General features: G+C 37.2%; 1 protein-coding gene across 3 annotated transcripts in view; it reads right to left on the minus strand.

Annotated features, from left to right (window-relative positions):
• LOC117302931 overlaps window positions 1–21,583 on the minus strand; it is a 43,377-nt gene that overhangs the window by 16,430 nt on the left and 5,364 nt on the right. For all 3 annotated transcript variants that reach the window (XM_033786922.1, XM_033786921.1, XM_033786923.1), the window contains exons 8-38: window positions 21,191–21,313; window positions 20,671–20,814; window positions 20,136–20,309; window positions 19,261–19,431; window positions 18,603–18,716; window positions 18,073–18,195; window positions 17,351–17,523; window positions 16,842–17,006; window positions 16,117–16,269; window positions 15,230–15,719; window positions 14,684–14,863; window positions 14,027–14,146; window positions 13,353–13,573; window positions 12,724–12,808; window positions 11,935–12,123; window positions 11,090–11,206; window positions 10,249–10,515; window positions 9,947–10,096; window positions 9,380–9,561; window positions 8,758–8,938; window positions 8,158–8,283; window positions 7,397–7,528; window positions 6,793–6,915; window positions 6,168–6,413; window positions 5,612–5,737; window positions 5,176–5,298; window positions 4,614–4,739; window positions 4,049–4,174; window positions 2,439–2,558; window positions 1,515–1,637; window positions 848–976 (exon numbers count right to left, since the gene is read on the minus strand). In XM_033786922.1, the coding sequence (XP_033642813.1) occupies window positions 848–976; window positions 1,515–1,637; window positions 2,439–2,558; window positions 4,049–4,174; window positions 4,614–4,739; window positions 5,176–5,298; window positions 5,612–5,737; window positions 6,168–6,413; window positions 6,793–6,915; window positions 7,397–7,528; window positions 8,158–8,283; window positions 8,758–8,938; window positions 9,380–9,561; window positions 9,947–10,096; window positions 10,249–10,515; window positions 11,090–11,206; window positions 11,935–12,123; window positions 12,724–12,808; window positions 13,353–13,573; window positions 14,027–14,146; window positions 14,684–14,863; window positions 15,230–15,719; window positions 16,117–16,269; window positions 16,842–17,006; window positions 17,351–17,523; window positions 18,073–18,195; window positions 18,603–18,716; window positions 19,261–19,431; window positions 20,136–20,309; window positions 20,671–20,814; window positions 21,191–21,313 (5,022 nt within the window). The remainder of the gene's footprint in view (window positions 1–847; window positions 977–1,514; window positions 1,638–2,438; window positions 2,559–4,048; window positions 4,175–4,613; window positions 4,740–5,175; window positions 5,299–5,611; window positions 5,738–6,167; window positions 6,414–6,792; window positions 6,916–7,396; window positions 7,529–8,157; window positions 8,284–8,757; window positions 8,939–9,379; window positions 9,562–9,946; window positions 10,097–10,248; window positions 10,516–11,089; window positions 11,207–11,934; window positions 12,124–12,723; window positions 12,809–13,352; window positions 13,574–14,026; window positions 14,147–14,683; window positions 14,864–15,229; window positions 15,720–16,116; window positions 16,270–16,841; window positions 17,007–17,350; window positions 17,524–18,072; window positions 18,196–18,602; window positions 18,717–19,260; window positions 19,432–20,135; window positions 20,310–20,670; window positions 20,815–21,190; window positions 21,314–21,583) is intronic.

Genomic DNA, 21,583 nt, shown 5'->3' on the forward strand with positions numbered 1-21,583 from the left:
ATGGTCTAACCATTGAGGAAGGAAAACAAAATCTCAATAAATGCAAATCTGTCACAAAGACGTTTCCAATCCTACTTATGATAATTTTTGATCCCCTTTAATCCTTTTTCTCTAATCCATCTGACAGGACAATCATCTGGCATACCAGAGTTCATCTCTCATCCTTTTCAAGATTGAAGTAGGCTACCACACCCAGCTAAGCTGCTCTCAAGGCACAAGCCTGCCTTTGTATTCCCCCTTGTTATTACTTAGGTCCTGTAATCCCCTTGCAAGTGGCTGCATGAATTCTTAAAGTCCCAATAAAGCCCCAGGGGAAGATTAGAGATGCTATTGCATAGCAGACAACTGTGAATAGCTAAGAAGGAAACTAAACCTTAAGAAGGTTACAGACCCACAATACTGGCTACTTTTAGAGTCCTATAATGTGTTACACCCTTACTCTATGGTTACTCTTTACAGGCAGCCATATTCTCCTTGAGAATCATCCAAGATGAGCAGAGTTTACTGTGTGAAACCTCTTGCCCGCAAAGGCTCTTTTTAGACCCAACACTCCTTCAAGTTTACTAACTATTCTGATATTCCACACCAGGCCAAGCTTCAAACATCACTCATGTAACAAAATGATTTGATAGAATTGAATTGAAAAACAGACTTCGTATGAGCCAAAACTCTTCCCATAAGAGATTTACACAGGGCTGTACTCCCAGTTTACTATAGGTAACTCTTAATTTTCCAAACCATGCAATGCTTCACACATCACTTATGTAATAAAATGTTTTGATATATGAATTGAACTAAAAACAAACTTGATATGAACTTGTTGTTTGAAAAAGAACCCAAACCTTACCGTTACAGATTCTACCACCAGTAGTCAGTATGAACCCCGGATTGCAATCACATGTGTAGCCTGGATCTGCATCGATACAAATATCTGAACAAGCGTCTTGGTAAAGTGCATCTGTGCACTCATCAATATCTGGAAACAAAACGGAAGTCAGATAATAATTAAGCCTTATTTATGTCTTAAATTCAACCAAGATCTTGACAGAGGTGGGCAAGAAAGGTCTCATATTTCTTGCTTTAGTATTAATGTTAATACCTTGGGGTCAATTATTTGACTGTCCTGACAGCTCTCGAAGCAGTGGGTGGTGAGGTATCAACATATATTTTGTTTGGGGTAACATCATATGTGTATCTACCTGTCAGGCAGAGTTTTTTTTTTTTTGAGAACTGTCTTGCTCTATATATATTATACAACCGACAAGTAGTAGATTTTTGGGATTTTCCGAAGACTTCTCAGTTCTGAAAGGAACTGTCCTGCTTTTTAACTACTACCTGTGCAGAAAGTAGAAAATCGGCTGGGACTACTTCTTTAGTTCTCAAGTTAATCATGTAAATTGATCAAATCAACTCCGATCACCAAAATACACTGACTAGGAATAACATTATTTAATTGTTTTGTTTAATGAGTACTAAAATAGTTCAATAGGAAAATGTATGTAACTAGTACTTACTTATACAAAGTGAGTCGTCGTTGGCGTCAAGTTTGTAGCCGTTATAACATGAACATAGTTCATTGCCATTCATGACATAACAGTCTCCATTGGTGCACACCTTGTTGATACACACCGAATCAGCTATATTGAAAACAATATTTGTCAAATTAATTCAAGTCTATGTAATTCAGTTGTATGAGAACATTCAAACAAGGATATAAAAAAACCACCAAAATGTATAAACCTGCTTTCAAATATCTTAAATATACAGTGATGCAGTTTTGTGCTTTAGCTTTTTGTAAAGTAGCCCACTGGGCTAGTATATTATGCATTTCACTTGCCCGCAGGTAGTTTTTAAAACAGTTTTGTTTTAATACATTTATTTTTGTAAAAGTGTCTGTCTGATGAATTAATGGTAGTGATCATAACCAGAATGACGGTCAAATGAATTGTTACTTTCATACACATTGAATAAATATACACATTTTTTTTGCTTACGACATGTGATGAAGTATGAACATTAAACATGACAAGGTTTTACAGCTCTCTGTAGCCCACAGGGCAAGTTGAGAAGTGGTGTTACCAGCCAACAGAAGTTTTTTATTAGAAAAGGTATACAAATGTTCAGGGTGAGCCATGTAAATAAAATACAATGGGAGACTTTTGGGACGCTTGGTGGCAGCAGACTTACCACGTAAAATCCATTGTTCTCGGTCATGTGCGCACGCTCAGAACTATACGTAAACAATGGAAATTTAGCTGGTAAGTGTGCTGCCACCTAGCAAACCAAAGTCTCCCATTCTTGTGAATTACATGAACAACAATGGCTCTATTTGTCTGTATGTAATGCCACTCTTTATAACATTATCGTTCTTTCTCCCCACATCCTTAGAAGGTGTAGATATTGAACAAAATGAAGTCACATTTGAAATGAATACTTACGGACACACATGCCCTGGTTGTCAAATTTGAAGCCATCAAAGCATAAACATTCAAAGCTCCCCTCGGTGTTGTTACATACTTGGGTGCAGTTATCAATACCAAGTGCACACTCATCCATGTCTGTACAAATAAATAAATTAAAAATTAAAAAAACTATCCCACATAACCCAGCTTGCTCCAGAAGACGACCAGAGCATACTGATCGAAACGTTGAGTTGAAACCAACGGTTCTTTTCAGAACCACCCCTACTCATTAGAGATAGTCATTACATGGTGTTACCGCAAACCTTTCTATATCGTATTTCCACCATGTAAAGTTTCAAATCCTACTCATTAGAGATAGTCATTACATGGTGTTAGCGCAAACCTTTCTATATCGTATTTCCACCATGCAAAGTTTCAAATCCTACTCATTAGAGATAGTCATTACATGGTGTTAGCGCAAACCTTTCTATATCGTATTTCCACTATGCAAAGTTTCAAATCCTACTCATTAGAGATGGTCATTACATGGTGTTAGCGCAAACCTTTCTATATCGTATTTCCACCATGCAAAGTTTCAAATCCTACTCATTAGAGATAGTCATTACATGGTGTTACCGCAAACCTTTCTATATCGTATTTCCACCATGTAAAGTTTCAAATCCTACTCATTAGAGATAGTCATTACATGGTGTTAGCGCAAACCTTTCTATATCGTATTTCCACCATGCAAAGTTTCAAATCCTACTCATTAGAGATAGTCATTACATGGTGTTAGCGCAAACCTTTCTATATCGTATTTCCACCATGCAAAGTTTCAAATCCTACTCATTAGAGATAGTCATTACATGGTGTTAGCGCAAACCTTTCTATATCGTATTTCCACCATGCAAAGTTTCAAATCCTACTCATTAGAGATAGTCATTACATGGTGTTACCGCAAACCTTTCTATATCGTATTTCCACCATGCAAAGTTTCAAATCCTACTCATTAGAGATAGTCATTACATGGTGTTACCGCAAACCTTTCTATATCGTATTTCCACCATGCAAAGTTTCAAATCCTACTCATTAGAGATAGTCATTACATGGTGTTACCGCAAACCTTTCTATATCGTATTTCCACCATGCAAAGTTTCAAATCCTACTCATTAGAGATATTCATTACATGGTGTTACCGCAAACCTTTCTATATCATATTTCCACCATGCAAAGTTTCAAATCCTACTTAATAATCTACAAAATGATTTAGTTTGCATTCATTACATCAGTTAAATGGTCTAGTATATAAAAAACCTTGATATCATGTTCGTTGGCCCAGTGCTAAAAGGTTGCAACTGAAATTCCACATTGGTGTGCATGGGTAAAACCAAGATTAATATTCTGTACCCCTGATGCAAATTTCAAACTATAGAAATTCCTACTTGAATAGTACAAAATTTGTTAAGTGGAAATCACAACCAATTTTGAGAAATTGAATCAAAATCAAAAATTAAAAGTTTTCATAGAAACTGAATGTTTTGTTTTGCCAACACCTACTGAAGACAACTCTCTATCAATAACATCCACAGAAATCCGATGATCATTTGAAAAGTTGTTTGGATGAATCTTAAGATGTCACCTCTTACCTAAACAGATGTTTGTTTCAGTCATGTCAATAGTGAAGCCTTGCCTGCAAGAGCACACAAAACTTCCATAGCTATTCGTACACATCTGCTGACAGTCATCTGTGGTCAGAGCGCATTCGTCCACATCTACAAAAAAACAAATGTTCAAACAAAAATATAAAGGTAAAGAAAGTTTCTGTACATGTTAAAATTTCAGATCTTCCATAGAATCCCAATACAAAAGATCCTTCTAATTTACACATATGAAAAGGAATTTTGGGTTTTAATTAAACGTTGTAAATGTTCAGATTAAAAGGTGTCATTTTACAAATTGGTTGAAGGCAGTTAAAAAAAACAAAAAAAAAAATAAAAAAATGAAAAGAGTACACACCATGCCGAAACGGCAATAAATTATTCTACTACTAAATAAAAAATAAATAAAAAAATGAATATTCTAAATCAACAATAATGTTTCTCTCAATTCAAAGTTTATTAGAGTGTAGTGCATTCAATGTAATTATCCCAAATACTGAGCCATGGATCTAAAATATCTGCCGTCCATCGGAAGATTTAAATAAAGTCTTACCATTGCAGGTGCGTCCATCGCCTGTGTAACCCACTGAACACATACAGCTGTATGACCCAGCGTTGTTGTTACAAACTCCAGTGGTATCATTACATGTGTCTGTTCCTTCTGCACATTCATCAATATCTGGTGATAACAAAAAGTGAACAGATATTGAAGCATAAAGTCAGATTTAAAATTTTCACTAAGAAAGAGTGAAATTTATTTTCAGATCGTTGGTTTAAGATAAAAATGTCAACACATTCTTAAATTTTACTCAATCCTTAAAAAAAGTACTGTAATATGGCAATGCAACCAGAAAATGGTAAGTACATGCATATCAAACTAATAAAATATTTGACAATTAAAACTCTCACTTGATTAAGATTTGTTTCACCCTTCTTTCTTTTCATGCTTTCAGCCTTTGAGAAAGATTCTGCTAGGATCAGAATGTCCAGACCATTATTGGCATAACATTTATTTGTTCACAGATTTTTGACAACATGAATACAACTATCAACCAAAAAGTAATTTGTAGGATTATGAAGACAAAACTAATTGATAAATTTAAACAGTTTCTTACCGAAACACTGTGAGCCATCTCCGAAATAGCCCTCCTTGCAAGCGCAGGAGTAGGATCCCACTGAGTTAACACAATTGGCATTGATGGAACAAATGGTAGAGTTGAGTTCACATTCGTTGATATCTATAAACAAACACATTGAAATGATTGCGATCAAGAAAATAGATTAAACAAATTTAACATTAACAGAATTTTGCATAAATAAAAGGGAATTATCATACAGAAAAAGCATATGCTGTACTTTCCAGAGTTCTGTGAAAACAAATCCATATGCAAATCACTCGGGTGGGAATCAAACCCACGACCTTTACATTGCTAGAGCAGATGTCTAACCACCAGACCACCAAGCTAGTCGGGTGGCTAGACATGCTAGAGGCAGTGCGAATCCTATTAATAGCAGCGGGTACCACAACAGTTTAACAGGTGTTTTACTTACCAAAACACTGGAAGCCATTTCCAGAGTAGCCCTCATAGCAGCGGCATTCATAGGAACCAAGAGTGTTGGAACATATGGCTTCACCAGGTGAACATTCATCAGTGTTTGCTACACACTCATCAACATCTGAAATCAAAGATAACCATGAAATATGTCAAGAATGTGTTTAAGTCATGTCAATGATATGAAAAATGGTAAGCAAAGTATTTACTTGTTGTGAACCGAAACTGTACAGTTGTTTTCTGTGCCTGTTAGAAGTTGAAACCACCCTAATTCTTACATGTACCATACACAAACAACTGTGCATGATACTCTGAATAAACCAAACCAGCTTTGTCCCTTTTTTACTATATAGAAGAAAAGAAATACAGCAAGTCTTCATTTACACAGCAGAGGGTTACAAAGTCCCTTTTCAAAACCTTTAAATGGGGCTTTTCAAAACCTTGACTTTGACTGTAGTCCCTTCACAAAATTTATGGTGTAACTTTCTAATTGCCAAATGGAGTCTAAAGCAAAGCCAATTCAAAGTAAAAAAAACTTTTATTATTTGTCATACCACTGCAGGCAATTCCATCTCCAATCTGGCCAATGTCACAGGAGCAAATATAACTCCCAAAGGTGTCTTCACAGGCTGCTCTGGGATGGCACGGTTTCACAGCAAGGGTACACTCATCGATGTTCTCACACGTCAGACCGTCTCCATCAAAACCGCTTCTACATTTGCAGACGAAGGAACCCTCTGTGTTGGTGCAGTCGCCTTGTGGGCTACAGTTGGCCATTCCAAGCTGACACTCATTGATGTCTGTTGACAGGAAGGAATGATTGAGTTACATCACTAAAACAGATACATCTTTGACTAACATTCAATACAATAAACAAGTCAATGGGTTTTAAAAATAAAAAGGAATACAATCTTGAACACCAATATGAACAATATTAGTTTGAAATGAGTTTAACCACTTATTTCTGAACTGACCTCTGGTGGAACATTTAATACAAAAGAGGGGTGGATTTAAAAAGAGTTAAGGCCAGTCTAATCTCAAGTTAGAACGAGTTACTCCTTCTAACTTTAGGATTAGCCTCAAGTTTTTGTTGTCTCCTATGACTCGAAGTTAGGACTATCTTTGTGAAATTGACCCCAAGTGTCATACATGGAATCATGACTGGACATCAAATCTTACCTGAGCAGATTCCATTGATCTTTTCGAATCCAAGATTACAGATACAAGAGTAACTGCCGATGGTGTTCTCACAGTTTGAGTTGAGTTCACAAACAGTCACCTCATTGAAACACTCATTGATGTCTGAAAAACAGAAGAGGAAGTAAAGTCATTGAAAAGAAAAAGTGAATATCACACGAATGGCTCTCACTAGATCACTGCCTCTGCTTACTTGGTAAGAAACAGCCAAATCCAAGACGATTTCACTTTGGAAGACGTGATGAATATTCATACAATCTTTCTGGACTGGCCAATGGCCTTGAATTATTACACCTAGAACAAACGTAGAGCACCCTCAATCTTGTTGCTGGCAGCTTGATAGCCAACATGAATATTCACCATGTTATTTCAAGTGAGGTTAGACAACTTCTTACTCTATGCCAAATCTGTATACTTTGCAACCCACCCTCTCCAGGACAGCGGCGATGCTTTTAGGAGAGTATAACAATTGAAGATTCAAGATCTTTCTAAGCTGTAAATCGTCAATCATTCTCACCCTTGAAAAAGCCTGTTTTGCAGACAAATGTTACTGACCACTTTATACAAACGGCAATTACAAACGTACCTTCACAGACTGTTCCATCACCACTGACATCTGAGTAACCTGTCACGCAGGTACATGTAAAGCTACCAGGGGTGTTGCTGCAGGTTGCAAATGCATGGCAGTTGTCTGTTTGCAAGTCGCATTCGTCAATGTCTAGAAAATAAAGGAAAAGAAATTAAAGTAAATTGTACATATTCAAGCTAGCTTTAAAGTTTTGTTTGGATGAACATGAACAAAAGTCTAAACTACTGAAATAAGTGCAGGGCTGGAATTACAAGAAGGCCAAAGCTTCTGTTGCCCTGGTCTTGACCTTGGTTCCCCTTTCAAATGTTTTCCATAAACTATGAGATTTTCCAAATGAAGTGCAATGTGCAATATCTAAATGGCCTTGTCCTCTCAAAGATGATATTCCAGGCAGCCAAGTGTTTTTTCCCCCCTAAGACTAAAACCTAACCTTTTCACCAAAAATAAAAAGCTTACTGCTTAACTTGATCAAAATAATTGTAAAAAAGCAACTCATACTAAAAATGCATTAATCTGTTGTCTAATTTACCCCAAAATATTGTTCCTGGGATGACAATCCTTTCAGATGATGTTCTCAAACTAAGAGCATTAACTAATGCACTAAGTATACCAATCAGAGAATCTGACTTGTTATGCAAATTCAAGAAGTGTATGAAAAAAGCTTGCATAGCCTATCTAATGCGCTGCATTCTTGGTGTAGTGACAACCTATAAACGCCTTTATATGTATGTATGTATGTATGTATTAATTAAACCTACCCAAACAGGTGCGTTGATCTGGGTGAAGTTCATATCCCGCCATACAGGAACAGGTAAAACCTCCAAGCATGTTGTTACATATTTGCTCACATGGTGAACCGTTGGGGTCAGCACACTCATCAAAATCTGCAATTCAAAAAATAATAATAATTGGTAATTATATAGTGTGACAGGCGTCTCAAAGTGCTTCCAACATTATTCCTGCTGGTCACTGGGCCATTTAATTCACTCCTTAAACCACCTTAGCTCCCTCCCTGTGGAGTATACAGCCTGTCCAATGATTAAATTCATTCACAACAATTTTACACTTTTGTTCAACCTGTGAGGTCAGAGATCTCCGACCTCACAGGTTGAACAAAGTGTAAAGTTGTTGTCAAGTTATGAAATCATTACCACAGACAAGGACAACATCATGTATACTTCTCCATCTCCACAAAAATAGATATGATAATAATAACTCATTAAGTTTGCATTGTTGTGGCTGGTGCCAGACTCAATTTTTGCTTAATAGCAAAGAAATTAATAGTAAAGAAATTTGTCAAGCTGTATTTTCTGCTTAACAGCTTTATGACATTGGGTTCTTGGGAGTGGGTTGCTTACCGTAGCACTTGAATCCATTCCCCTCGAGGCCAGTAGGACAAGGTCCACAGGTGTTGCCGTCTAATGGAGCGATGTTATCGACACATGTAATACCAGGGAAACAGGGGCCATCCTCACATCCGTTGCGATCCACCTCACAGAAATCACCTGTCCATGCAGCATCACACGCGCAGACCACGACCTTTAAAAGGAAAAGGCAAGGTTGTTTTAATACAAGCATGGTATTTGAATCTTGGAAACAAGCAGGATAACAATGTTTGAACACACAGGCAGACCACAACCTATATAAGGAAGAGGTATAGGTTATCTAGAGTAAACGAACAATAACCATTGTTAATAAGTATCCATTCTTCTAAAATGTCATAAGATTTGTGGTGAAAACTTTGTCTTTGTCTCTGTTTAAGATTATTTGCTTTTTAAAACATACCCATTTGAATTACATTTATCCTGCTTCGAGCTACTTGTTTTTCATTTGATTTACTCCATAAATACTAGCTGTTATTTTTCTACTAGCTGTTATTTTTCAAAGAAGCATGGAAAAAATTGAGTATCTCATTTAAATTAAATATACTCAAGTGAGTAATTGTTAAGAAGTTGAAGTTACTTGTAGTTTTCAACTTACAGCAAATTTATCCACAACAATGTTGGACGTGTCAGTGTATTGATCGTATACACAGGTTCCTCCATTTTGACAATCACATATTTTGACAGTCGGTTCCAACACAGAGTTCGTCTCTCCGTCGAATGCACGGATCCCAACCCTCACTTTGTTCAAGTCACTTGGATTCCAGTCAAAGACTCCGGCTGAAATGAATGAGATGGTAGAATTAGTGCAACTGTGTCAAACTTAAAATGCTAATCAGTTTCTTTTTCGCAAATGAAAATAGAAGTTTTCTTGGGCCTTGACTCTACTCGTGCATGTGTATGTGGTAAATTGCAGTAATCCAACGATGACCAAAAAAGTATGAATATCATGCCTGATTATCTACAACTTTGTCTAAAAATATTAAATGAATATAATTTTTTTCTTGTGGTGTAAAAACAATTTCCTAAATAGTCTAGACATATATTTCCAATATACAAACACATTACGAATGTGCTGTACAGGTTCTGAAAAGAACACATGGTGCAACAACTCACGATTCCAATCAGTTTGCCCCGATCATCTTCAGGAGAAAAAGTTCCTTACCTTGACTAATAGTTGCATTCGGAACCATCTGGGTCAGTGAGAAGGTGATCGCTTGACCTTCAGGGTCAAATGAGGTCGTCTCCAAGGTGAACGGTACTCCGACCCTTGCTTCAATCAAGTTGGAACCAGTGATGTTGGGTGGGAAGTTAGCTGTGGGTCAAGCAGAACAAAATTGATTATTGGTTTTTCCAAAATTCTAGAAGGAGTGATACAGCCCCAAAAGAAATATAAAGGACTTTAGGACCATCTTTTCTAGCGCAGCAGATTTGCAAAAAAGTTTATAAACAAAACCGAAAAAATACCTAGGTTTCTGGCTTCAGCTACATTTTCTTCACTCTGGACTTTTGTATCTACACCACGGGTCAAGCTCTTGGTGGCCAGTGCATCAAACAAACACTGATTGTCTGTGCCACACATATCTCTGGATTCTTGAAGGAATGCGGGATCGTCATTCGCTGTCGAGGCAATGAGTTGATCGAGGAACAACGGCGTGAAGGTAGGATCATTATAAGAACTCCAGGATGTGCCAGGGGTGTAGAAGAACAATGAGTCACTTGTTGTTGTTCGCCCTGGTCAACAAAACAAAAGAGTGTACAGGTTTAAAACCACTTTTTCTATATCTGTTTCTGGAATTGTTCAGGGTTTGAGCCCTTTCCCTCGTTCGCTTGAAAACCAAAAATAACTCACAATGTAGAGATGGTTCATGAACTGCCCACAAGCAAAAAGTAGACACTCAAAAATGTCCCGGGTTTGAGCCCTACCTCTTAATTTATTTCATTTTTTATTTTAATTTTATAGACGGTGCATGGACTGCCCACAAGCAAAAAGTAGACAATCCAAATTTGTTTGAAACAAGTGTTCTTGATAAAAACAAGTCTCATTAAAAAGTAACTTATAAATATAAGGCTTGAGGTAACACCATGTGTGTATCAACTTGCTAGGTAGTTTATGTTCTTATAAGAACTTGGCTTACTTTATATTCTACTACCGCAGAGTAGATTTTTTGGAATGGAGAGACTTCTCAGTTCTGGAAAGAACTGTCCTACTTTTAACTTCCGAGTGGGGGGGGGGGGGGGGGGGGGGCGGTGAGTAGAAAATCGGCTGAGACTTCTTTTGCTTAAGTAGATTGAAAAGGTAACTTACATGTCTCTCCAAACATAAAGTAGTCAGGATCGGTGTAGGTGCCATCAGCACCTGTTGGTGTCAGTAACACTTCATTCTGCATTCGGAAATCATCACTTGGATCATCGTTCCAAACACCTGTACACATACAAAAAGGATTTAATTGGTTGCATGATAGAATGATTGCTGTAAATAATGGAAAGAGTGATGTTACAAATTCACAGGAACTATTTTTAATGTCAAACTACAAACGGTCATTCTCATAGAAGACAAGTAAATGACAGTAAAATAAAAGTAGGAATTTGTTTGATTGAGAACAGGGCTGACATACTCGTGCATGTACGTGGTGTGTTAATAGACTTTTCAATAACGCAAAAACTTTACTATTTTTTTCTAGGGCAACAACAATTTGAAATCAGATTTAAGTAGGGAAGGATACCATGCCTGATTTGAGTATCATCTACAACCTTGACTCAAAATTATTATGGGTATAACTTTTTCTTGAGGTTTAAATTTGTTTCTTTCTCCAATAATCCAGACTCTTGCGTGTGGGTCAGCACTATTTAATATTCCAAATGAGTTGCAGAGATTCAGAAAAGCACCAGTAGTGCAACAACTCCACATTTCAAACAGTGTGCTCCAATCATCTACAGGGCCAAATTTCATGGAGCTGCTTAAGCGGTAAATATGGCTTTAAAACATTCTGCTAAGCACCAATAAGCAGGATACCAACCACAAATTGTACTTGTGACAGAAAAGTTTGGCTGGTAACCTTATTCTGGTAAGCATGATTTTGTTGTGCTAAGCTAATTTTTGTGCTTATACATCTCTATGAAATTGGACCCCGGAGATAAAAGTATTCTTACCAAGCAACCCACGGCTAGAGCCATCCTTGTACTCATCGGGTGCAGAGAACACCATGTCCAGCACTCCATCAATACTTCTAACAGCAATTGACATTCCTATGGTCCAGTAGGCTACATACCTCTGCTGTGTGCTGTTTGCGACAGTCTCAACAGAAATTTGTAGCAGGTTGTTGCTGAAGAGATACACGCCTGTGAAATAACAATAATTTTTTGTTTTTATTATCAATATTATATATATCTGGTAGTAAGTGAACTTAATCACGCAGTTCCCCAGCCAGAGGAAACTTGTAAACAAGGGTGCTTGCTTTTGAGCCCCTACTCTTTCAGGGTCCTGGGTTCTTGTGCGTTTACTAACAATTAGAGTACGTCCACAGGACTAATAAGTCAAGAAATTGAGTTATAAGGTTTTATTTGTGGTCAAACAATCACACCAAAGGACAATTTCTGTGTACTTCAGATTAAGTCAATATTTATATTGCTGTTATTATTGTGAGAGAATTTATATACAGAGTTTGAAGGGACTCTATATATCATTCAAGGGCCCTAATACACAAATAAAGTAACATTGGCAAGTAACTTAGAGGCAACGAACTACAGCGCTTGTTACTTGACCACGTTGGTAGCACACAAGTTGGTAGCACAAAAATTTCCTACGATCCCTAAGAACTTTATAAGAAAATTCACAAGTGAGTGGATTCTCTTCTTTGAGAATGCCTGGAACAGGATGCCTGTTAACTGTTGTATGTGACATGGCCCACAAATCCAGAAGGGAGAGTTCATAATCCTTACCATCAACAAATAGATTCTTATCAAAGGCGACGTTATCCACAACAATGTCAACATCTGTGCCATCAGCGTTCATTGTCATCTGGACCTGTGAAACATTAAAAAAGCATAAGTCACTACTGTGAAGGAATAGAATTCTTTTTAACGGAAAAATATGTATTTTGTGTACAAAGTTTTAATAATTTTTAAAAATCTGTGACTGTTGCATTAGTAGTTGACTCCGCAAGTACTTTTGTATACCTATTTTTTTAACAGAGCAACTGTCGCTAAATCAAATAGTAACCAATGTGATCATCTGGTAAGCCAATCAACTGGTACAAAACTGTTCCGAGAAAACCACACGGGAAGGCAGTTGTTATTATAAAACATTGTTAGAAATTACCCCCCTTGAAGTAATATAGTGTAGAGGAAGACATGACTGATCTATGCCAAAATTTGAGTCTGAGAAGTCTGAAAAAACACAATTCTATAAAACAAAGGGTGCATTTTTTAATTGCTCACAAATGTTCACTGGCTTTTTATCTTGTGTATATGTTGGGATACACCAAGTGAGGATACTGGTCTGCGATGAACCAAAAGTATACCCTGATCAAGGGGAACTGACCATGAACAACAAATGTAAACATAATTACCGTTTGTGCATCCTTCGCTTTTGCCACAAACGCCACGAAGACAGTAGCATCAGTAAGTTGTTGCGTGACAGTATCCATAGCCCGGGCTGTACGACCCTGTAGTTCAAACACATTCCCGCCAGAAACGTCTGGGAATTTCACCTGAATGTACTCTCCGAGACCGTTGAAGGTGTACAGAATCTCGTCCAATGTCTCTATGTGAGGGTCACCTACCATCCAGCCTGGAATTTTTTTAAACAAATATTTAAACATCAATTAATTTTTCTTATCCCCGATGCAAATTTAACATCTATAATATTTAAACATCAGTTGGCGAAACAAAGAGAGATAACAAGGATTTCACATTGTCAGAATTTAAAACAAGAACACATTTGGAAACAACACCTGAAGAAAACCCCAGAGATTCGATTCTGTTTATTCATCCTTAAACTTTTAAGGCCTCAGGTATGGAATAATCGCTGAATATATGCGCTAGCCATGTAAGCGAAGCATGCCCTAGTAACATGGGGTGTACATGCGCACAAGCAAAACATTTCCCTGCGAACTTGTGAAAACGCTTGACGTTAGCGCAGAATTAACTGCTTCCATAAGCACTGACTATTTACTTACGATCAGCGGAGCCAACACAATTGTCCCCTGTTCTCAAGACCCCAAAATAAAAATGTGACAATTACCTGTTCGTGGAGGTAGATAGCCACTGCAGCTTCCAGCTGGTCGCTTCTCAAAGTACATATTGCAGAAGGCTTCATCGTTTGATTCCTTGCAACAGTAATGTCTGGGTGAGAAATCTTCCACTGTGAATATACAAAAAATTATCACATTAATCTTTGAAGTCTGACTTAACAGACAATAATCTTGTTAAGTAGCTTCTTGGGGCTTGTAAAATACATTTCATGTGTGCCATTTTTTACCTCAAACAATCTAGTCCCTTTTTGGAACCTAACAATTTGGTTCACTTTCTAAAGATTCTCTCTCCAAACGGCTCAATTCTTTATTCAAACAGAAATTGAGGGTCCAACAAATTGCTAGTTCAAAGGCAGTGTATACTTGGTAATTGGTAAAGACTAGTATCCTCACTTGGTGTGCTTACAATAACAAGCCTGCGATAAACTGCTGATCACAGTTGAACAAGGCATCATGCCTGAAGCCTTTCTCAGATCCAAATTGTGGGGTGAACAAATTACTTTTTTCTCTAAAACAACAAAGGGGGGTTGTTTTATTTGTTTATAATCTCACAGAGAAAGTTGTTTTGGTCATTAACCTTTGGAGTAATTGACAAAAGTACACCCTGCCCGTAAATGACAAAATTTTGACAAATTTAAGATCCTTACGCAGCCACTTTGATAGTAAAACTTCATACGAGTCTCCTTGGTAGTTATACTGATATCTCTCTTCCACACTGATTAAGTAGTCAGTCTCGTAGCCGACGATCAAGGATTGATCTTCACGATAACAGCAGCGCATTCCCCCAGTATCAAATGGAGGTACGGATGTCTGTAGACAGAAAGGTCCTGTTCATAAAAGAGAATGGAAAAAAGTGCTCTTATGAGTTGGCAAAACAGATACAAATTTAAAATTAAAATGAGAATGTGGAATTCATGAATGTTTTTTTGTGCTTGAGGTTTCAAACTGTCTGCTGCAGGGTTAAAATAAAAACTACTTAAAATTAAAAAATACTACAAACTTAATCTTATGAGTGGCCAAAACAGATACAAACTGAAATTTAAAATGGGAATGTGGATTTCTTGGAATGAGTTTTTTCTCTCAAAAGAGTTCAAACACACTCTGTTGCACCCAGCAGGGATAAAAGAATAACTATTGTTTCATAAATGTTTAAGTTGTCTTTAAAATTAAAACATTACAAACTGAATATTTACCTTCAAAGCTCTCTATTTCAGCAAGAAGTTCCTGAGAAAATCGACGAGAGGCTGCACTTGACACGCGTCCTCTAGAGGGCGCTCTCCTTGAGTAGGATCTATCATTACCTCCTTGACTGAAAGAGCATGGGCAAGCACCAAGAAAACGATCCCAGTCACTTGGGTCCGGCTGAGTATTGTACCAATCCAGACAGAAGCGTTTGGGATTGATAGTGTCTATGGTGTTATTCTCAAGTCGATAAATCCATCTACCCTTCAGATTTGTGTTTCCGTTAAACTGGTCAGGGCGGAAGGAGCTGGCCCCTGTTGCAAACGGTGGGTTCAGGAACTGTGAGTTGACGTATAAGCCAGCACCATCGTTATAACCAATGATGACATCTTGGCTAGCCAGAGAATCGTAGTCCCATAGCATTTCACCTTCTCGGTAGTTGAATATACAGAAACTGAAGATGCCATCGGTGAGGAGAACTGCTTGGAATGTATTTGTTTCCTGAAAATAGCAAAAGATTAGGATTAAGAACTTCCATTATAATAAAACCTTTCAATCTTTCCCACGTTTTGTGTTTTGAACAACCATGTGGTTAAGCTATTCAAATACCTTACCAATGTACAGGAAATATAAGTATCACAAAAGTTTTTTTTGCTGATTTGGCAAAATTTGCCCTTTTTAGTTAATCATTGAAGCTGTTTGTGGTACTTTTTGTTTTGATAGTAAATTTCATTTATCAGTTATTATGAATACTGGTTTAGTATTAAGCAAAAACTTTACGTCATACTTTTGACAAGGAAGGCTGCCTGTGCTTTTGTCAATTTGGTAAAACTTGCAGTTGAGAGAACGAAAGGTCTTTTAAAGAAACAAAGATATATTCAGAGGCCCCTAAACTTACATTCTGTTGGATGAACGAGGGCATGTTCTCCCACGTTATGACAATCATCCATGAAGCGTTGAAGTTTGAGAACTCAGAGTACTGATCCCGAACTCTCCCACTAGCTTCTGCCAAAATAGCGTCATCCGTCGCTGAAGTAGAGGGTTGGTAAATCTACAGGCAAATGAAAAAACATTAAATTTCTGAGACCACCTCGAAGAACAAAAGCATGTACATGTACCATTGCTAAACAAAATAATACTTAAAATAATAAACGGCTATTAAGATGGCAATGGTCCAGCATTTTGTTAGGCTCCCTTGCAACTTTGCAACCAATTTACAAGGAAAACTAGTCTTGTACATGGGGACTCTGGCATAGATATCAAAAGTGTAAGAAGCCGTTTAGGAAATGGTATCATCGAATTCTTTCAGGTCATTTTGTTTGAAGTTGGATTTGAAACTTTGAATGGCTGGGGTTAAAATCAGTTGAGGTTTGTGTTAGCACCATGTAGAAATCGACTTTAAGTAGTGCCGGTTCTAAAAAAAAAGTGATGATTGACAATTCAATGTTTAGACTAGTATGCTCTTATTGTCTTCATTATGTTTCATAGCATTTTGTGGTCAACAGGCAAAATTAAATACAACTCCTTTCACGCCTGCGACAGTTGTAAAAACTTTAAAAACATTACAAATCGATAACGACTTTGTTAAGGACATTACAAAATGTGTGTAAATCAATAACATACCTTGTAGTACACCTCTCCTTGGCTGGTGGTCAAATCAGTATCTGCCCAGAATGGTGCGACCATAGGGACCGTATTTATATCTGAGAAGCCATCGCTAAATGGATTGGGGTAGCCCAACTTCAGGTCATTCTCATTCATGAAAATGATCAGGCCATTGTCCATGAACTGTAAGGTTCAAGAAAAATGTTGGTTAGAAACTTAGTAACTTGGGTACACATTTAATACTGGAAATACTGGGTTCTATGGCAGGAGTGCTGTTAACAAGAGCAGACATGAAGTTGGCCTTTTTGAAAAAAATAGGACACTATTATTGAGAACAAGGGCTGACAATCATGAACATATGGTGTAAGATTTAGAAGACTTTTCAGACTTTTGAAGAAGAATGTTTGTTGTTCTTTCTCAGGACAAATAAAATCAAAAATCAGATTTCATTAGGAAGAATATCATATCTGTTAGAGAATTTAGGTTAGTGTTGAACACTAAAAACAAAAACACCTGGAACAACTTACATAAAGAGCAGGGTAGAAGGTGCCTCCAAATGGAAAGCCTGTTTCTGGTCGAATGGTCCTGGAGAGCATTTCTTGATCAACGAGTCTACGGTTTGAATCCACTGAAGACTGGTCAAATGTGTCTCTTAGAAGCTCGTCTGAGGCGTCCGGACCGAATGGTAGGAGAATAATTTCTGGAAAAAAAAAAAAAAAATTGCTTTATTTAACATATTTAAATAAGGTGATGAGATTGGACAAAAATATAAAAACTTTAAAAAGGTTCCAAACTGTATAGATTTCAAGTGAATAATTTATTGCATATTTGTGAAAATTTCACTTTGAAGTATGATTTAGAGCTTAGCAGAGTAGATGCAAACATTTTCAACAAACTCATGCATGAAGGTGGGAATCACATCATCTCAAATTTTCTCAAAACCTTGGCCCGATTTCATTGCTATGGTTAATAGTAAGCAAATAATCTGCACTTTTGGAAGCATGGAATTCCATGCTTTTGTAAAGTGTATTTCACAGGTTAGCAGGCCATTTTTGCTTGTGTATGTGTGTGTGTACTCCATGTTACTAGGCATTATTTGCTTACACAGCTAGCTAGCGCAGAAGTTTTTTGCTTGCACACTAAGCGGAGGATGGCGATTGTTAGCACAGAATTTGGCGGTAAGCAGAGCCATGAAATTGGGCCATGCTTTAAAGGATGAAAACAGGGTTGACAAAAATTAAAAATTTACCTTTACAGTCGAATCCATCACCCCTGTATCCATCTAAACATGCGCAGGTATAACTACCAATGGTATTGCTGCATGCTGCACTGGCAGAACAAGTATCCAGACCAAGAGTACACTCGTCAATATCTGAGAAAATAATAACAAACATCAATAAATAATTAAAAGACCACAGATTAGTTAAATGCATTCAAGCATTTCTCATCAGAAAGTTTCCTTGTATAACTCATATTTACTTTTATTTGGCATTGAGAAGACAGTGCCAAAAACTAACTAAACAAAATAACTGCATTTGATTATATAGAGCCGCTAAAGCAGAAAATTTTGCTTAACAAATTTCTGATAGGAATAAATTAGTAAAATGTCAGTAATAAGTAGTGCATATGACATGCTGTTTCGAATGCTAACTTAATCTGTTTAGCATAATTGCCTTGTACCTAGCTATTTAAGCAGCTCTATACAATTTGGGCCCTGGCAAGCCTGGGGATAATATCCCTGAAGTACCAAGAAGCTTTGAAAAGTAAGCAGGAACTCACCCATATCACAGTTATCTCCAGTCCAGGAAACAGTGCAAATACATGTGTATTGATTTACTTGGTTCAAACAGGTACCACCATTCATACATGGTGTAGATGCACATTCGTTGATATCTAGGTAAAATAAAACAGAAGTTTAACTCTTAAAAATGTTTACAAACTATGACACAAGTACTGACAAGTAATGTTTCTAATTTTGTTTCTTCTTCTAATTGCTCTAAACTGGTCATATTAATAGTCACTTAAAAAAAGAACAATGTGGGGTTTTGATTATATTAACTGAATTTAATGTCTATCTACGATGTTGCCAAGAATTTTAAAGATTGTGTACATTTTATTTTGTAACATGATGACTTAGCAAGTTGTGCCCAACTGGCACCGTCAAACAATAATAACAATAATACTCAGTTCTTATATAGCGCTTTATCAAACCCCTATAGGGGCGTATCAAAGCACTCAGTATTATTTCCTGCAAGAGGTATGTGTAGCTATACATATTGAAGTATGAGACCTAAACCTTTACAGTACCATGTAATGGTTTACAAGATGCTGTGGCGCAATATGCAGCCGATCATTTCCTTACTATTTCCAATTATCCAAGTACTAAAAAATAGCTTTTGACAAAAGTTGTTGTAGTGTTAATTTGAACTGATGTTACCTATACAATCGGGGACTGTTCCATTGACGACTCCACTATCACATGCCAGTAGGGTGCCTGCTGGCACCAGATCATATCCAACTTCACATGAGAATCCAATTACATCGCTGTGGTTGAACGCCATAGCATCAATGAAACCGTTGGCAGGCGGGATTGGAATGATACAGTTTTCTGTTAAGAAAAGGGAAATCATTTTTATTATGCTGTGAATGTTATAATGGTACAAACAGACAAGGAAAGCATACAAGAATGGGAATTTTCAAGTAATAAATTTGACTGGTAGGATAATCAGTGTATTGAAACCAACCCCGTATTCAAACTGAAAGCTATAGCCAGGCATGCAACTGCCCGTTGAAAAAAGCAAAGGCACATCGCAAGTGCAAAGCGAGGCAGCCAAAATGCCATGATACCCACAATGGTACCATAGAAAATATTGAGGTTTATTATTCTCTTGTTAGCATGTACAAGGCTTATTTTACATGATTGTAGTTGTACACTGTTGTTGCCAGGCATATATTAGGCTAAAAAAAAAAAAAAAAATCCGAAAAGAAAAACAAAATGCGGAATTCTGCGGAAACGCGGAGGAGTTGCATGCACGTATAGCTATGGCCACAACTGTTGCTCAGGATGCCTTATACTTCATTCCAAAGAAATCTACCTGTAAAACTAGTTGCTAATTTGGACATGAACTTGAAGGAAGGAAAAGTTCATGTCTTTCCATTTGAGAAATAAAAAAGCAGCGATAACTATGATTGTGGTATCATCATGAAGGGTAGATCTTGTGTTACTTTTGTATACTGAAATTAGAAAAAAATATATTCCTTGTTTGAAATTCTCAGCCAAAGTCTGTGATCAAAAATAAACTGTTGACTTACCCAGGCAGACAGGTAACTGATCTGACCATAAACTCAGATTGCAGGTGATGTACGAGGGACCAATTCTTGTGTATCCAGCGAAACACTGGAAGAATATACTCTCACCATCACGGTAAAGAGACTTCTGGGGTCCAGTTCTACCATTCACAATGTCTCCTGGATTCGGACACGTTCCTGTAAACCGAAAAATTAAATATAGTTGTACATGGAAGTGTGTAGGATATACGTGAAGGCGGTGCCTTACTAACTAATTTTGAAATATTTTAGGGACATTTTGTGATACATTAAAAGCTTTCTAGGCAGATTTGACACCCAGAGGCAAAACAAAAGGGACCGAGATTGTTTGACACGTTGAGATTGTTTGCCATTAGATTTTGTGTACAAAACTAACTTGCATGTTTTGCTGTACAAAAGAAAATATTTATATTAAACACAATGAGGGAGGAGTGTTCTTGGTAGATGGTGAGGGGTGGGTGAAGGGGGTGGTTAGAAGAGTGAATCTTTATCGCATAAGATGATTGTCAAAATTACTTACCAAAGCAGATTTCTTCTGATTCATCTTGGTTATCAGAACAATCGTAATCAACAGCGTCACACAGATAGGAATTTGGGATGTATATTCCATCAATACAGCGGAAGTGGTCAGGCTTTGGACAATGGTCAGTCACATTCATTACATCTGCAAAACAAGAAATTTTCATTAAGTTTAATCACTCTGGAAATTTCTTTCGCAGGACAAAAACAAGTTTAGCTTGTGTTCTACAGCAGTCATGGGAATTTCAATTTCAATTTAGTTTGACCAAACCATTCTAAACGATTTATTTATCTACTTTTATGAAATTCTAGTTTCTCCAGGAGACAATCGGAGCATAGGCCTACTCAGGTTGAAACCAACCGGTCTGTTCATCCTAAACCACCCCAACTAATTTAGAGATTATCGTTACATGGTGGTACAGCAAACCTTACTATATCATATTTTCACCATGCAAAGTTTCAAATCCTACTTAATTTCATTTTGTAAAAATGTTTTTCAAATACAAGAAATGTTGGCTTACTGCAGCAAAGTGTCTCGTCTTCATCATAAAAGTTCAAGCAATCACCAGGGAATCCGTCACAGACCCAGTCACTTGGGATGCAAGTTCCTTCTGGACACCTGTACAGGTTTGATGGACAAACACCTTCAAGAAACAAAAATCAAAAATAAACAGTTAATTAGGGTAAAATCTAAATGAACTCCATCCCATTTATTTTATGTTTTTGCTACCAATAAGTTGATGTCAAATTCGAAAATGTCTTCCTCACTGACTTCCTTCTCCAGAGTCACTGGAAGTTTTCTAGAAAAATCTAAACACTTTCCTGTTCAATGGCTAATCACTTAGGAGCAGCTGTTTTCCCCAGTGCCTTCGTTTTTGACTATGCTTATGGTTAGCAGAGCCGTTAAATTTGGC

Source organism: Asterias rubens, chromosome 19, assembly GCF_902459465.1.
Source record: "Asterias rubens chromosome 19, eAstRub1.3, whole genome shotgun sequence".
Classification (NCBI taxonomy): domain Eukaryota; kingdom Metazoa; phylum Echinodermata; class Asteroidea; order Forcipulatida; family Asteriidae; genus Asterias; species Asterias rubens.